Source organism: Myiozetetes cayanensis, unplaced genomic scaffold (assembly GCF_022539395.1).
Source record: "Myiozetetes cayanensis isolate MyiCay16 unplaced genomic scaffold, myiCay2020 scf3, whole genome shotgun sequence".
In the NCBI taxonomy this organism is placed as follows: domain Eukaryota; kingdom Metazoa; phylum Chordata; class Aves; order Passeriformes; family Tyrannidae; genus Myiozetetes; species Myiozetetes cayanensis.
The window spans coordinates 55,551,839-55,569,476 of record NW_026087521.1 but is presented as its reverse complement, the minus strand read 5'-3'; the positions used below and the strand labels follow the sequence as shown (position 1 = coordinate 55,569,476).

Genomic DNA, 17,638 nt, shown 5'->3' with positions numbered 1-17,638 from the left:
TGTGCCTTCCTATTTCTTTATTCCTTCTCTTTTCACTAATTTTTTATCTGTTTTACTTCTCTGTAACTTTTTATGTGCTTTTGGCCTTTTGTTTTCCTTTTTTTCTCCTTCTTTTTCTTATGTATGTTCATGCTACCTGATGATAATGGCAAGGAAAAGTGAAACATCAGGTGTGCAAAACACTGCTCCTCCCAATTATTTATTTTGCCTCCTTCTACTCCCTGCTTTTTCTACATATGTTGCAATCTTTGCCCTTTTTGGTACATAGACATAACAGTATCACCAGTGCATGGCCACCAGTTCACTGTTTAATCAGTCTGGACTGTCAGAGGCTGCCAGGTAGCAAAAGGCACTGGCTAGGGGAAGCAAAGCTCCTGCTTGCCAGCTGGAATTCCCAAATTCTCTTCTTCTGGAGCAAAGGTGTGTGTGTAGGGGTGTGGGAGTGTGTGCCCAGTGCTGTTACATGTAATTGCATCAGAATTGGTTACCTTGGACCATTTCAGAGTCCAAACTGCTAGAGCTTCTCTGTTGCCTTTGAAGTATTAGTTCAGCACACCAAGCACGGGTTCATCCCCCTGCAATGACATTACTAAGTGTGAATTCCCACTCGAGTTTCAAGTTGTGGTGGCCCCTGTGTGAGCACCTGAGCTTTGAGTCTACTAATCCTGCTCTAGGGTCTTGCTGCAGCACCATGGAACCCCACTCCTTTCAAACATATGCAGCTATGCACTGGTGTCCCACGTTGCTTTCACCTAAAAACACACTTTCTCCCTCGGAAACACCCACTTTCTTTGGGTGCACACACACACACACACACACACACACACACACGCACACATGCACACATAAGCCCACACACCACATGCATCCATTCCTGGCTGTGCTGCTCAGCCTAACAGGGCTCTTTGCACTGAAAATTGGCAGGTTCCCCTGGCCGGCACAAAGCAAGTTCAAAGGGCCACGGACTTTGGCTGCTTTTCAGACTGCTCTTTCCTGCCTTTGCCTTTAGCCAGTATTTGTGGAGTGGTGGCTTCCCTAGACCTGTGAGTCTTCTTATCTGGGCAGGGGTGTCCCTTCCTGTGCAAGGACACGTTCTTTTTTTTCCCTGCTGGTTCAGAACGTCCCAATCCATGTGAGGGAGCAATGGGAAAGACGAGGAGGGGAGATTGTCTAGTGAAAACAGAAGCTCACGGAACATCCCCAAATTAGGAATCCGTGAGTATCTCAGGCGATTTGTGTGTGAACATGGCAGGAGGTAGTTCCCCTTTTCTACATCGTGTGTGCGTTTACCAGAGGTCTCGGGGTGCTGTAGCTCTCCTTTGCTCCCCAGACAGGCTGAATGTCCTCACACCCCAGTCTGCATCGTGGTTGCAAAACCGCCCAGCCATATGCCCTCTCTTTACAGAGCCGGGCTGCCCAAAACCTTAATGCTGTTTGGATGCGCCCCATCTGTCCCCTCCCCGGAGGATTTCCCCAGGCTCCTTACCTCCGGGGCGCCAGTGGCCGGGAGGTGGCACTGTGTCCTCACGGCAGAGACCGTTGGCGACAGCGGGAGGATCTCGGCTGTCCCCGCTCCTGCGCTCCCCGAGGGATAGAGGGGGATCCACCTCCCAGGCTGCGGCAGGCATCACCCAAACTCTCTCCCACCCCCGACAGGGGACAGCCGCCTCGGAGGTGCCGGGAACAAACACCCCCCACCCCCCACCCAGGTCCCAAAATTTAGGGCTCCAAGAAGTGGCACTGAGGGAAGGCGCGGGGGGGGCAGCCCGGTGTGATTTATCCCCCGGGGCTGTGACGGACGCGGGACTCGTGGCCGCACAATGGGACCACCCGGCGGGGCCGGCGGGCGAAGGGCCCCGCTCCGTGGGCGTGGAGGGTGGTGGGGGCCGGGTGGCAGCACCCGGCGGGACCCGTGGAAGCTGCGGAGAGACGACCGGGCCCGGGCTGCGGTGGGGAAAAGCTGCCTCGGTGGATAGCTTTTTTTTTTTTTTTTTTTTTTTTTTTAGCCCTATATGCAAACTGTCACTTCAGGTTAGCACAAGACCTGATGCAGCTCATTAGCATGAGCTGTATCTAATATGCTTAAAACCTCTAATTATTTATTATGCCCTAATTGGCAGCCCAAGCAATGTCTGCAAAGTGATGAGTGTTCATCCCAAGACGCCTTTCGAGGAGAATTCAGCAGTGTCCCTGGTCAAACGTCATTTTTAATTCTTCATTGGAGCACAAGCTTTATTCGTCTTATAGATGATACAACGCCAAGGAAACTCGAACATCTTGCTGTTCCAAGAACCAGCCTTCCTCCACCCTGCGCATAATGGGCAACAATTACCCACAGTTTAACGCTCAAAGATCTTCTTTCCATAAGGGGATGCTTAGGAAGAGGCATTAAACTTTATCAAGTATGCAAAAGTGTAAACAGATGCTCCTTGATAATTACTTACTCGAAGGAAAAACTGTCAGGAGAAAATAATTTTCCTGATTTCTGAAAGTAGCAAAGTTTTGAAAATTATATTCACATAAAAACTGTTTCAAAATAAGTTTGCCTCCCTGGGGTCGTCCTTCCTTCCCCCCCCCCCCCCCGCCCCTTCTAAGTGCCTTTTTTTTTTTCCTTACAAGCCTGTATTATGTTTCTTCGGGCTGCACCAACTATTTATTTATCTTTATTCTTTCTCTCTTTCTTTTCATTCATTATTCTCTCTCCCTCCTTTTTTTCCCCTTTCCTTGTGTGTGTGGCTTCTCGGTCTGATCTGTAGCTTGTTACCACCCACTGCACGCTCTCTCCTGCAGCCGAGGTGTTTCTATACAAACTTCAGCGTCCAGTTGTCATATTAATTATTACACTGAGTAATGACTGAAATAGTCAAAATAAGGGGAGACTCAAGAGAGCTTTTTCTTGCTGCTCAAAGATTCAGCAAAGAAGCCTTGCAACAAAGCACTAATTGGTCCCCAGAAATACTCTGACAAGGCATGGAAGATAGGTTTCATAAAGCCCAGCAATTGTGAAGGGGGAAAAGATCCTTGAATAGACCCCACGCTTCTTTTCTAAACTCTCTTGCTGAGCAAAAAATGGACTGCTTCTTGAATACTGGACTGATCTTGAATGCTATACCCAGCAGAGAAAAAAATGCACCATTTATTGTAAGTTTTTTTTCCAGCTATTCATGTGTTCTATGTGGAGAATAAGCTGGTTTTGTTTACCATGAAAGACCTTTTACTTTATTTTCACTCTTGGGGGGGAAGCTGGAAAGGGGAGGGGGAGGGCGAGGGGAGGGAGAGAAACACATGTGCCCAAATCCAGACGAGCTGCCTACTGTAACAAAATGGAGTGTAACAAATCCTACAGAAGTCCCGAATGTATCGATTCTTTGAAGATCTATATAGATTAACGACTTTCGTTCTGCTTTTCCAAGACAGCATTTAATCATAACGTAAATGGCCTTTAAAAAAGAAAAGAAGTGGAGAAAAAAAAAAAAAAAAAAAAAGGCATACCAAAGTTGAGGGTTTTTTTTTAAAAAAAAGGCAAGGACTTCAAAAGACTTCATGAGTGTGGCTACCATTTAGGCACACACAAAAGTCACTATAAAATAATGACAGTTCAAGATTAGAAAAAAATAATAATAAAAAAAAGAGAGAGACAAAAAAAAAGTCCAATGAAAAGGGGAAGGGCTATTTATCATTATGTTAGAATTAAGAATTTCAAAGTGCAGGTGCAGGACTGTGCATAGGAGTGGATGGAGGCGGGGGACCTTGAAACAATATTTATTATCTCCAAATCTGGCAGCCCTAGACCCCTTAGTCTGCACAGTGAGTAGACAGGAGAGCTGGCAAGATTGGCATCACCTCAGAAAACACGAGGGGTGAGCTTGTTCCCTGGTGGCAGTGGATGGAAAAGGACCGTGCTGAGCCAAGGGAGGAAAAGGATCTGCCCCACATCCTTACACGCACACAAATATACCCAGAGCTGGGGTAACCAAGAAGGTACAGGACCACAGAGGCAAAATTACATGAGAGTTACACTTCATGACCTCTGGAACTCGTGGGTTTCCCTTTTCAAGAGCCCTCTGAGACTAGAGAAGGAGGGACCCAGAAACTCCACTCTCATTCTACCATTTCAGGGAAAAAGGACAGGAATGTCCCTACGTGGTGTTTCCATGCCACTTCTGGAAGTGGGTTGCTCCAGAATAATTACGTGGCTTAAATATATATATGTAGTTTGCAGGGCTGCAATTATTTTGGTATTTCTGTTACCACTTCCCAAAGTCACAACATGGAGCCGGTGATGCAACAGCTATTTCCAGCGAAGACAATTCTGACGTCGGACAAGGGATGTTGAACAAACCATTCAGAAGACTTGGAACTGAAGAGGGAGAGCTTCCTAAACAGAAAATAAAAGCAAACATTTTATCCTGCTTAGATTTGGCTGTCCTGCCTAAGAGGCAATAAATTAATTTGAAAAGTTTCACATGCAGTTAGACAGTAGGATAAAGGTCAAACTCAGTGGCCAGTGAAGATGGCCCTGATATAAGTGTGTCAAAGGTTAGACCATACGGAACTACTTCACCTTTCTCATCACACGTGCATTAAAAGCTGCCATGTTAAAAAATTACTAAAATACTAGCTAACAGGTGCACATTAAGGTTTTCCTGTAAAATGTTGCTGCTTAAACTCATACGCATCACTGTTTAAACTCATGTGCAAAACCAGGGTCAGGGATCCAGTGGCAGATGAGAAGTGATTTCTACAGCTCCAGGCTGCTGTAATTGAGGTCAGCAGCAGAAAAGGGCTTACTTTTGCACTCATTTCCACTGAAACCTGAACATGGACTGTGGAGGTCCCCTCCTTCCACACTTTAGAGCTGGTGTGAGCACCAAGGATTAAACCCCTGTATCAGAGACTTCCTAGAGCCATAAGTGTTACCTGTGGTGAGACTGTCATACCATGGCTCTGCTCTTGTTACTGCGTAGAGAGTACACACGTCTGAGTTTACAGAATGGAAAGGTACAGAGAGAAGTGGAGATGAGACAGAGTTGAAGGTAGAAAACATGTTAAAGCTTCCAGAAATACCTGGATATGTGAAAGGCAGGAGGGCAGTGAGAGAAGACCATGCCAGGGTCCTCACTGCTGCTTGTGCCAAGAGCAGGTCCACCACCACACCTCAGTACTGAGCCTCACCACATCTCCCAGGCTGCCTATACTCCTGCAGCCCCCAGGGTTGCTGTGACCCCCAAGACCTGCCAGCCTCAAGCTCTCAGCACCTCAGACCTGCTTTTCCACATCTGTCCCTTTTCCACATTTGAGCCACAACTGAGAGTTCACCTGGGAGCAGGGATAATGTCCCCTGCATAGGCCAGGTCCATTCTGACTCCCCAGCAAATGCCATTTCCTGCTTGGACCTGCTTCCACTTTGCAGGGTGCCAGGAGGATGGGCTGGGGCTCAGTGACTTCCTCGGTGCCAGCAAGCAGACCATGGCCTGGGAATGGGATCTGGCAGTGAATGGTGAGCTGACTTCACACCTGCTTGCTCTGCCCAGCATACCCATACTTTATGCTGCCCTATGAAACAAACCTCCTCCCTCCCGTGCCGGACCTTGGCAAGGACCATCCACTTGGGACGCGCCCAAGAGGGGTTTGTTCTTTCTCTCTAGACAGGCTCGCCCCGTGGCACTCAGCATTCCAGAGGGGTAATTCGAGGTGACTTGTCCCGAAAAGCCTGCTCTGCCCTGCTCTGCGCTCAGCCGTCCTCCTCCTAACACCCACACCGGCTCACCCGCCGTCGTTGCTAATAGAGCCATCAGCCCGTCCGCGGGGTGTGTGCGGTGCCGGGCACACGCGGCTCTGGCCGCTGGAAGCGGGGGGGGACGACAGCCCCCGGGTGGCGGGTCGCAGACACTCGGGCTGGCAGCGCCTGGTGAGTCAGGGGAGCGATACCAGAAGTCCCGGTGCTCCCCATGGAAAAGGGAAAACCGCCCTTCCGTGCTCCCGCACGGAAAGTTTCTCTTCCCAGCCGTCCCAGCAATGGCAGGGCCGCTTCTCCGGTGGGCACGCACCGGCCTGCCTGCCCACGCCACGGGCCGCCTCCCCGCCTACTCTTCCCGCACCGCGGCTCTCCCTCCCCTCCAAACCCCGGCAGGTGCCTCGAAGGTGGCCCCAGCCCGACAGCGCCCCGAAGATAGCCGGCGCAGAGGACGCCCCGCACATCCCAGTACCGTCCGCACCCCCGGCTGCTCCGGGAGCCACCCCTTTCCTCTCCCTCATCCCGCCGTAGCAGCGCTCCGGCTGGCCCCCCGTCTTCGCGGGGAGCGGTGGGACACGGCAGTGAACGGCGCTCGCCCCCGTTCCCGAGCAGGGCTCCCCGCTCTCCCGTTCTCCCGCACACATTCCCTGCCCCGCCGGCGGCCCGCGCGCGCCGCCTCCCGCCCCGCGCGGCGCCCCGGCGGGTGTTTGCTCAGGGCCGGGAGCGCGGCACGCGCCGGGCGCACGCACTTCCAACAACAAACCGCGAGCGGCGGGGGCGGCGGGGCGGGGGCGGGGAGCGGCCCCGGGGGCGGCGGGGAGGCGGGACGCGCCGCGGCCAGCGCGTGTGCGGCGGGGGCACCGGGAAGGGGGGGTGTGCGGTGTGGGTGTGGGGGGGGGTGTATGGGGGGGAGGTGAGTGTCTGTGTATGTGTGTGTGTGTGTGTGTTCGTGCGCGACCCCCCCCTCCCGAGCTCCCCCCGCGCTGGAAAGGCGGCGGCGCTCCGCGGCTCGCGGCCGGCAAAGCCGGGGAGCGTGGAAGGCGCAAGGTGCAGGGTGTGCGTGTGTGTGAGCGCGGGGGGGCGGCGGGGGGAGACTGCGTGCGTGCGTGTGTGTATGTGTGTGTGTGTGTGTGTGTGTGTAGGAGAGGAGGGGGGGGCGAGCCCCGTCCGCCCCTTATAAGAGACACAATCCTCAGCCACTTTTTTGCAAAAGGGGCTTTGCAAAGCAGCCTGCGCACACGCGAGCGCCACGAGCCTCCCCGCGGCCGCCGCACGGAGGGCGAAAGGGAGGGGGGCGGGCAGAGCCGCCCGCCCGGCTCCGAACCCCGCTCCCCTCGGTCGCCGTCGTCCCTTTCCCCTGCCGTTCGTCCGTCGCCTTGATATTTTCTTTTTTTTTTTTTTCCCCTTTAAGTGAACGTCGCAATTTTTTTTCCTTTCCTATTTTCGAATTATTTTTTTTTTGGTGGTGGTGGGGAGACGGGGACCGGCCGCCGCTCGGGCGCCCCCGCCTCGCAGAAGACGCCCCCGCGCCCATGGCCAGCGGCAGCCCCGCCAGGATGTCCAGTGCCGCCGGGCAGCCGCCCTTCCTACAGCCGGCGTGCTTCTTCGCCGCCGCGGTGGCCGCCGCCGCCGCTGCCGCTCCGCCGGGGCCGCCGCCGGGGGCGCCGCCGCCGCAGCTCAGCCCGGCGGGCGGACAGCCCTCCCCCGGCGGCAAGCCCTCGGCGCCGCGGGCGGCCGAGCGCTGCAAGAGGCGGCTCAACTTCAGCGGGTTCGGGTACAGCCTGCCGCAGCAGCAGCCCGCCGCCGTGGCGCGGCGCAACGAGCGGGAGCGCAACCGTGTGAAGCTGGTGAACCTGGGCTTCGCCACGCTGCGGGAGCATGTCCCGAACGGCGCCGCCAACAAGAAGATGAGCAAGGTGGAGACGCTCCGCTCCGCCGTCGAGTACATCCGCGCCCTGCAGCAGCTGCTCGACGAGCATGACGCCGTCAGCGCCGCCTTCCAGGCCGGCGTCCTCTCGCCCACCATCTCGCCCAGCTACTCCCACGACATGAACTCCATGGCGGGCTCTCCCGTCTCCTCCTACTCCTCCGACGAGGGCTCTTACGACCCGCTCAGCCCTGAGGAGCAGGAGCTACTCGACTTCACAAGCTGGTTCTGAGCGCCGGCCGCTCCGGCGGCAGGTGGGTACACGCCCGCGGAGGGCCGGGGGGAAAGTGGGGGACGGACGCGGAGCGGCGGGGGGACAGCCACCGGGGCAGGGGTCGCAGCCGGGGTGCCCCCGCGGACGGGCGCCGCGTGTCCCCCGCTACTTACGGGCGGCTCCGCGACCCGGTGCTGCGCTGGTCTCGGCGCGGCTCTGATCTCCTCTCTTTTTATTGTTACAGGGCAGTTACAAAAGGGAAAAAAAAAAAACAAAAACAAAAACAAAAAGCAGACAAACCAACCCAACACAAAAGCAGATCGCACACAGAGAGACAGAAATCCACCCAGAAAAAGAACCTGTTGCGTTTCCAGCTCCCCCGCCGTCGGAGGGCGGTGCGGGCACGTCTCTCGGCGGGCGGGCACAGCGCTGCGCGCCGCGGGGGCGATCGGTGCGGCCGTCCCCGGCCCCAGAGCCCGGCCGGCCTTTGCACTCCGTCGCACTGCCACGGATAGCGCCCCGGCGGAGCGGGTGTCCGGCGGGGGAGCCGCGGGAAGGGCGCTACGCCTCGACCGGCAGAGGAGCTCTTCTTCCTCCTCCTCCCCAGCAGAAAGGCGGGCCCCTCCGCACTTCGCCGCCGCTGTGGCCCTTCAGAGACTGGCGTTCATCACCTGTGGACAAAGTTAGTTTCCCGATGTTTGTGGAGATGCTGAAGTTGAGCTATGCTGTACTCAAAGAAGTCCCTGGATCCTCGTCTATCCCCCACCTCCCTGTGCCTCTCCCTCCCCTCGCTCCAAGCTTTTCCTCTCGTTTCCATCATAGAATGCTTCCAATCTTTTTTTTTTTTTGGTGAATTTTTTTATGATAAGAAAATCTATTTGTATCTATCCTAACCCGGTTGGGGATATATTAAGCTATTTTTGTACATAAGAGAGAGATTTATAGAGGTTTTGTACAAATGGTTTAAAATGTGTATATCTTGATACTTTTTTTAATATGTAATGCTTATTACCTCTTCATGTTTAGACTTGTAGTCGACGTTACCTTACAACTGCCATTTTTGTATGTGGTTTTGTAAAGGACTTGGATTTCCTCCAGATGTACTTTAGCACCAACGTGTCTTACTTTATAGAAACTTTGTTAATGTATTAATAATGTTATTAAACAATGTTCAAAGTGAACAAAGTTTATGCAGCTATTGTCCAAACGCAAAACGGTAGCCATTTGTTTTTATATGCTGCCTTTTGGAAAAAAAAAAAAAAAAAAAAGAAAAAGAAAAAAACACACAAGCAAACAAACAAACCAACCCCCTACATCACTGCCTTTTCTTACTGTTTTATTACAAACTTACAAAGGTCCTGTGTAACTCTGTTTTATACAAACTAGTTTCGTAATAAAACTTTTTTTTAATTAAAATTATCAGCTGCCTACCGCATGCAATTTTTTTCTTTCTGCCATTGACAACGATGAATGTAAGGACAGAATGTTAATTGATGTTATACCGGAGCTAAGTTGCATATGAAGTGTTTGTATCTGATGGATGTAACATATATATCTTTATCTATCTCTATATAAATATGCAAAGATCTAGCGGTATCACCATTGTTTTTTTGCCCTTCTGTGTTGCAAATGTGTATCGAATTCAAAAGGCGAGGGAATGATTAATGATTGCATTGTCCTTCCTGAAATCACTGCACATTAAAGAATTCCCCCCAAAACCCAAGTATTAAAAAAAGAGGGCGCTCCATCCCGCGTTTCGGCGGTGTGACCCTGTCCTGCTCCGCGGCTCTGACCCAACGGGGCTGAAAAACACGGGGGATGGCACAGCCGCCGCCACCCAAAACACGGACTGCTGTGTTGCCGCTGCAAAGATAGTGGTTGGGTAAATAAAACCGTCGCGGGGAAGACGGGAAGTGAGAGGCGAAGGGAGATAAAAATAAATAAATAAATAAATAAATAAATAAATAAAGTAGTAGAAATGGATGGCAGCTTAGAGACATTGGTCTTTCTAAGCTTGTTATTCTACCCAGATAGCGTGATCTGCCTGTAAAAGTACCCAATTACCAAGACTCAAATAGAAATTGGACTCTTCCCCCATTCCCCGCTTTTTTTTTTTTTTTTTTTTTTTTTTTTTGGCTAGCCTGCTTGTTGTCAGTTAGCAAGGACGTGACCAGAATTCGCCTTCTTTTCGCCTGGCTCCTGCATCACTTGCAAATTCAGTTTGCGTGCACCAAGCCAAGCGGAAAGCAAAGTGCAAAATGCATCTTACAAAAAAAAAAAAAAAAAAAAAAAAAAAAAAAAAAAAAGCAACAAAGAGCGGGGACAGCCAGTGTGGTGTACGGAGCTAAAAAAAAAAAAAAATAATCTAGCCAGCTCCGCTACAAATGCGCCGTCGAGTTGCGAGGGATGCACTATTTTTAAAAAAGAAGAGGGAAAAACTTTGGTGGAAGACCCCGGAATTTTCCCTGTGTGTGTGTGTATTTGTGACTATATATGTATATGCACAGATGCATATGCACACATGGACATTGATACATGTGTATATCAATGCATAGTCCTTCCTGCATTGCTTTAAAAGTATACGCATATTTACCCCTTCCCCTCCTCCCATCACGCCCTGAAATGATCAATACGTGATTTAATCGCGGGGAGGGGGGGGAAGGACGGGACGGGAGGGGACGGGACACGCTGGGGTCACGAAATCCCTCATTACGTTAGCACAAACACTCTTTGTTTTAACCGCTCGTGGAACTAATGTTTAGTTATGAAAATAATAACCGTTATATGCCGCCATCCGCTCTCCCTTTACAGCATCTCCCTTTTTATTTACCCACTTTTGCAAGTGTACAGATAAGGTATGCAAAGAAAGTGTAGAGAGTAATTTATAGCTATGAATATAACATTAGGATAATGTTTCATTCTATTACAAAGGCGAAATTTCTCTTCCTTGTGTAGACAGGTGTTCTTTTTTGCTCACTTCTGAATAGTAAATATCCAGACTCATTAAACTAAAGGTAAAGTTACGCTGTTGTTCGCTACAATGTATAAGACAGGCTCAGAAATTCACCACCTCCTCCCTCCCTTTTCCCCTCAGCCCCCTCCAGAAAGAAAGAAAGAAAGAAAGAAAACACACACACACAATTTTACTGAAGATAGGGAAAGGGCAAAGCAGGATTGGGGTAAATCTCATTACATCTGCTCTAATCGCTTAGCAACACAAAGCCTTTTCTTGTATTAGCGCGGAGAGCCTTTCAGCGCTGCCTGACAGACAGTATTCAGTTAGCATTAGTAAACTCCATAAATCAGGGACTTCTTTGGGCGCAGTATAAGTTTTAGAACTACTCAGGATTTGGTGGGGGGTGGGGGAACAGAAGCGGAGAGGGGTGTGTGTGCAGATGAAGGTTGCTGGGCCACGGATTTATTAATTCATGTACTTACTACCTATTAATTCATGTACTACCAGCGTAGTGCTGGAAAGGTGCCCCGTTAACAAATGCTTCTCTCTGAGTGTGTGCCCCCGCCACTGCTCCCCCAAATCAAGACCCTCGGGCAGCGACGGGGTAGCGCGGCCGAGGTACCCACGGCGGCCGCACTGGGCCAGGGCGGTGGGCAGCACTGCCCCCGCCTCTGGTGCGAGATCCGCGCCCTCGGAGCCGGTGGGGGGCAGCGTGGGGTTTCCCCTCACTCCCCATCCCTGCTGCGCCGCTGCCCCCTCCCCACAGGCCCCTCCTCTGCCCAAACTTTTTTCCGCACGCGGGATCAGCGCCATCCCCGCGGAGCCTCCGCGCCCTCCCCCACCTCCTCCCTCGCAGGTAAGAGTGGAGGGGGAAGCGCCCCTGGTCCTGCCCCCGGAAAGGGATGTGCGCACCCCGGAGAGCCTCCTGGTGCCCCCAGCCCGCCTCTCTCACCCTCCTCTGGGAAAGAGGCGCCAGCACCAGCTTTTGGGGGAGCCTGTGGCTCTATCCCTCTTCTAAAAATCGTTTTTTCCCTTTCTTTTTTCCTTTTTTTTTTATTTATTTGTTTGCTTGTTCGTGTCCCCCCCTCCCTTGCCCCCCTCCATTCCTTTCTCCTTTTTCTTTCCCCCCACCCCTCCCCTCGGCGCAGGTCCTGCCTTTTGTGTGCGGGCTCGCAGGGGCACAAGGGGGAGGAGGGGGACGCGCCGGGGCCGGGCAGGCAGCGGGCAGCGCTGTCCCCGCGCGTGTCATGCCTCAGCCTTTATCGCGGCGGCGGCGGCGCGGCGGGGACCCCGCCGGGATCGGGGGGCGGCGTGCGCCCTCCGCAGCTGCCGCCCGCCCCGCTCCGCTCCGCTCCTCTCCGCGCCCGCCCCGCTCCGCTCCGCGCTGCCCGGGCCGCACGCGAGGACAGCGGGCACCTGCCCAAGGCGCGGCGGGCGCGGCAGGGCGGGGAGGGAAACACACACACACACGCACACACACACACGGGACGCCCTGGCTCGCCGCTGCGCGCCGCTCCATAATGCAGCGCCTATTACTCAGTGCATTCAGGGATTAGGCCGGTTTGAAGTGTGTGGGGGATTCTGTGTCTCCCCGCTCCCCTTTCCAAGAGGCGAGGAGCAGGGAGAAGCGGCCCCTCCCGGCCGCCACCCCGGTTCGTCCCAGCGCGGAGCAACTTCTGGCTCCCAAGCGGGCTCGCTCTTAGCGTGGCAGCCCGCACAATGCGGGGCTAATTCCTGCTGCAAAAGGCAAGTGGTGAAGAATCAATCGCAGGCTTTATACAATCAAAAGGGATGATAGGTTTGGGGTTGAAATTTTTTTTTTTTTTTAGTTCCCTCCTGCCCCAGTCTGAATTTTTTCTGCTCCTTACCCCGTCCTATTAATAATCCCATGCAGGCGATTGCAGACCGAGGTAAAGCTATCATTTGTATGCGCCTGAAGATTAATTTCCCTCATGTACCAACTCAACGGCATAGTTATCTCTTTAACAGGGAAAACAGTTTGGCTCCATTGTCGGGTTGCCAAGACCGCCTTTTGAGAAAGGGAGCCCGGCTAGCCTCTGATCAAACTCAAAGGTTAGTTAAAAGACAAAAACAGCTGAAAATCTTCATGAATAATGCTGTTTCCCCGAGCCCAGTGTAGTGCAAGCGCACATTTCAATGCCAGAGCATTTTGTTATGCTGCTCGCCTAAGTCAGAATTTCACAGAAAAGGCAGAGAAGAAAAGCTCCAACAATTAGAGGGGGCCTGTCAGAAAACATTAACGCCTTCCTCGCCCAGCCTGTCAAGCGTGCTGGAAATAAAAAACGGGCATAGCGAATCGCACCTCCACCCTCCGGAGCTGCAGGAGGGAAAGGGAGGGGGGTTTGGGGACAGAGAAGTAAAGAGAGAGAGACAAATGGACAGGCCCAGGCAGTTAACAGTCCCCCTCGGCTTTGCAGTTCATCCACAAGCTGGAAAAAGAAGGGGAAAGGACCTGCAGCTGGATGTTCTCACTTGATATTCATCCTTCTGTTTTCATGCTCCAGAATTATATTTTCTCTCAGGACCATCACATACATATACTTCACACTGTCTCTCTGTATCTTCAACCCTTTCCTGCAACAGTCCAGCAAAGCACACGAGGTACCTGGTGAAACAGCAGCACAGCAGAGCTGTTACCCCTTTTCGCTTTCTTCTTCCTCCAAAGTCTCACTTTTAAAGTTTCCATGTCTGTGACCATGCAGATGTCCAGTGTGGCTGACCTGCAGCTGGCCTGAAGCACCTCATGTCAGAGAAGCTGTGCTCATGTATAGTACCAGAGCTATCTTACTCTTAGGATTTTTTTAGGAAAATGTGTTTCAAATGTACACCTTTACCTAGCCAGACCCACTATCCACATGCTCGAGTCCTTTTCCCTAATTAAATACCTATTGGACAAGGACATTAACATATTTAAAGCTTCTCCTGCACTGATGTTCATTTCTATAAGTGAACATTCAGACTGATTTTCCTTGACAAAGCACAGATTTTTACCAGTTACTTAAATAACAGAGCTCTCTGGTCCTTCTATTACTGTAATCAAAACCTCAGACCATCCCTTAAATAGTTCTTTTCTTCTGCCCTTGTTGCCTTTGTTGTCTCATTGCAAATACATATATATGTTAATATCTGATAAGGACCACATTATCACTGTGCAGCTTCTATAGCCAGGCTTTTGCTGGCTGGTAAAGAGAGGGGGAGAGTATGCAACAATATACTGTTGTATATTGTAGTATTGACGTGTGTGTTGAAAAAAACTGTAATTCTAGCAAAATACAAAGGGACTGAAGAAAAGGAGTATCTTCAAACCTCATCTGGGGTGTTTAGGGGATTAAATCTCTAAAGGGATACAGCAACACAGTTCAGACTTTGCCCACAGTTAGAGAGCTGTGTGATTCCTACATATTCCACGGGGAAGAAACTCTAACCTTGGGGATGGGATCCCCAGTCCTCCATGCCCTGCACACCCAGAGCAGCACAGTACATCCAGGTAACATGGTACTTGCTGCCCTGCTTCAGAGAAGGTAGGTGTTTCCAATGGCTTTGGAGCCAACTGTGTCCCCAGAAGGATGTAAGCAAAAGAGAAGCCCCACTGGGACTTTCACTGACTCTGACACTTCTGTCTGGGGAAACACAAGCAATCAGAAGGAGAGGGGAAAAGTTTCAAGAGATCCCTTTTCTCCCTCTATCTGGCTACCTGATCCTAATTGCAGAGGGAAAAGATGGGTAAAACTGCAGGGAAGGGAAACTAAGGGCATTGATCATGGACTGAGACAATCTAGATTCATTGCTGGCTATGATTTTTTCCTGACTCAGTTCACTTTAGCCTGAGATCCACAAGTGCTAAACACAGACCATAAGTAGTTCCTCTGAGGTGCCTGGGGATATGCAGCATTGGGAAAACATGAGAAAACTGGCAATGCACAGGGAGTCTCTGATCCAGACTCTTCTCTTGTGCAAGGTGGTCTGGGATGAGTCACTGCATATTAATAGTCTGCCTTGTTTTTCTGGGGGACGTACAATCCATGGTTCCTTTTATCCCACTGCAAATAGGATTCAATCCAGTCTTTTTATTTCATCTACTACCCAGAAAGGGACAGTTTTGTATCCTAAAGCATCTGAGTGCACATCTTTATGTTATTTGGAAGTTGCTTGAGCATAAAATTCCTTCAAAAATATCACCCATCAGGTCATGTGCTTCCATTTTCTCTTAGACCCTGTAAAAAACTACAGCAGTCAAGTCGCAAAGTTTTCTGTTGGTCACTCCCACTTTGCAGCAACATGTAGCTTTCTTGCTTTCTGATTTTATAAACTCCCAATAGCACTGGGGAAGGAAAGGTAAAATTCACAAAGACCTCTATAACCAGCCCCAGTGGCATAATCCTGGCCTTTGCGATAGGGGTGGGGATTGTCTTCTGAAATGGAGCCCAAACTCATTTGGTCCAATTTCACAGAAGTAGATCACAGAAAGAGAACAGGTTCCAGTTTTGGGATGGGGTCCTCCTTCCTCCCCACCAGTCACACCACTCTCTTGCTCAGTTTTCCCTCCTCCTGCTGGTCACAGCTTGGGGCTATTTTAATTTGCACTTGCTGCACTGGCAGGGCTATATTACTCTGGAACAGGAAAGGAAAAGCCCCATATTAGTAAAGTGTGAAATGCAGTTTTGACTGAAAAGGGAAGCCATTTCGACAGGATTATACCGTGACAGTGCAGATTAAAACCCTGCCATATGGCCTAAGATAGGCTTGCTCTTACTTTCAGGTAACAACGCATTGCTAATGAAGTGGTGATGACATTTCCAAATGAAAAAGAAAAAAGAAAAAAAGAAAAAAAAAAGCCACCTGTATGTGAAATAAAGACAGTCAAGTGAAGGGAAGACATTAATCGGTGCTGATAACAGTGGAAGTCAGCCCTCTTTTATCCTTGCGGTTTGCTTTGAATAGGAGAGGGAATTTGTTTGATTTGTTATTGAGTAAACAATAATTCATGTGTGCACTTGTGGAAGTGAACATGGTGCTCCTGAAAGGCACCCGACTGACAGCACAGGAGAGCAAAGTCCTGCATCATATCCAGGACAAACACAGCCTGGGCAACAGCACGGAGAATTTCCCCACCCTTCTTTGTCAAGGACCTGCAAGAGGGTGATGGAGGTTTTCCCTGAGTAAGGCAGGAAGCCAGCCTGCCTGCTTAAGTGTCGGTTACATTTAAGCCCTTACTTTAGTGTCTCTCTGTATCAGAGATCTTCACTTTTGCATCTCTGAGGATACAGCAGCGAATGATGGTAGAACCAGCTGAGATAGAATCTACAGTCCTGCCTATATCCACTACTGTGTCACTGTGGGACAGCAATAGCTGTAAAACAATAAATGGAGTGATATAATAATATCAGACAGTTGGTCTACAAGAAAAGGGTCACTGGTAATTAATAACCATCCTTTGAGACTTTCAGATAAAGGATGTTCTTTAAAGACCCAAGATTTTTACTTGAAGTTTCTAAGCAATATCTGTGTATATGTACTTCGATGCCATACAAACTCCATTTGGAGCAGTTAATCCAAAAGTCTGAAAAACAGGCAGTGGGACACACTTTGCTTAATCCTGTTTTAACTTTCATAGAAAACCACATTTAGATCTAATGTACATCATGTGGGCCTGCCCAGCTATGAGCCCTGAGCTAGCAAGGACATTTACAGTACCATATCAAAAAAAAGCTCAACTGTATCACTTCCATCTCTTCCTGGCTGTGTTGCCTCTCAGATGAACTCCAGAGTTGCATGTGATTATCACAAATTTTGCATGCTCAATGATTTGAAGTTGTAATTTAGCAGCACTTAAAGTTCTAGACAGATGTACATCTATGGTTGAGCCTGGCAGCACTGCTTTCTGCTCTCAGTTTTTTTGCTTCCTTCTTCTTGACCTCTTTGGCCTCCTGCTTCTTATATCTGGGGCTGCAGCAGTTTCCAGGGTAAACGACCATTTACAAACATCTTTGTGCAGACACATCTCTCACCACCACAAATATATGGAGAACAAATGTGGATTGGAAGGAGACCAGCAACCAAGAAGAAACCACAGACAAAACCTTCAGAAACATCTAATTGCAGATACTACCTACCTAAATCTAAATCCCCATGGTCTTCACTGAAAGTTTGAGTTTCTGACTCTTAGGGACTTGCTGATGAGGATGGTGGGCAACTTCTGCCTCCAAGGCCAGCAAGCTGGTAGAAGATGGGTAAAAATGCTGGCAACTGTCTCTACATGTGCAGAAAGGAAGATGGAATAGACCTACAGTGTCACAGGATGCAGTACAAGATGCTGTGTCAGAAAGTCAAAGAAATCACAAAAGGGAAAGAGGTCCCTACCAAACAGCTGTGCCGTGTCCTGCTGGGCAGAACATCAGCACAGAGCAGGGTTGCTGATGAGCAAAATGAAACACATAGAAAGAGCAATGCTGGGCAGATACTCCTGAGACCCAGGCAGGGTCAGCCTCAGGAGACTGTCCCATAGCAGCCAGTAGCACTCCAGGGTTCCCACAGGTCCCTCTCCTTGTGTCAATGCATATGTCAGAAGAGACATGTTCATGCAAGTGGCTTGTAGAGGAGACTGTCAGGAGTGCGAGACACGCACAGGAGGAGGATGGTTTTATCCTTCATTCACCTGCCTGGTCTCTTTCTGAACACAGATATATTTTCAGCTTCTACAACACCCTGTGACAATCGCTGTTAGGAGATTAGGATGTACAGACAAACAGAAATGAAGCGGCTGCTGCAGAAAGCAGTGAGCAA

The 17,638-nt window shown here is 50.5% G+C and overlaps 1 protein-coding gene across 1 annotated transcript; it reads left to right on the top strand.

Moving 5' to 3' along the window:
* Positions 1-6,715: 6,715 nt before the first annotated feature.
* On the top strand, positions 6,716-9,474 carry ASCL1 (achaete-scute family bHLH transcription factor 1). Its single transcript, XM_050324983.1, has 2 exons — positions 6,716-7,918; positions 8,123-9,474. The coding sequence occupies exon 1, from the start codon at positions 7,270-7,272 to the stop codon at positions 7,894-7,896; it is 627 nt and encodes a 208-aa protein (XP_050180940.1). The 5' UTR covers positions 6,716-7,269; the 3' UTR covers positions 7,897-7,918; positions 8,123-9,474.
* The last annotated feature ends 8,164 nt before the right edge of the window (positions 9,475-17,638 follow it).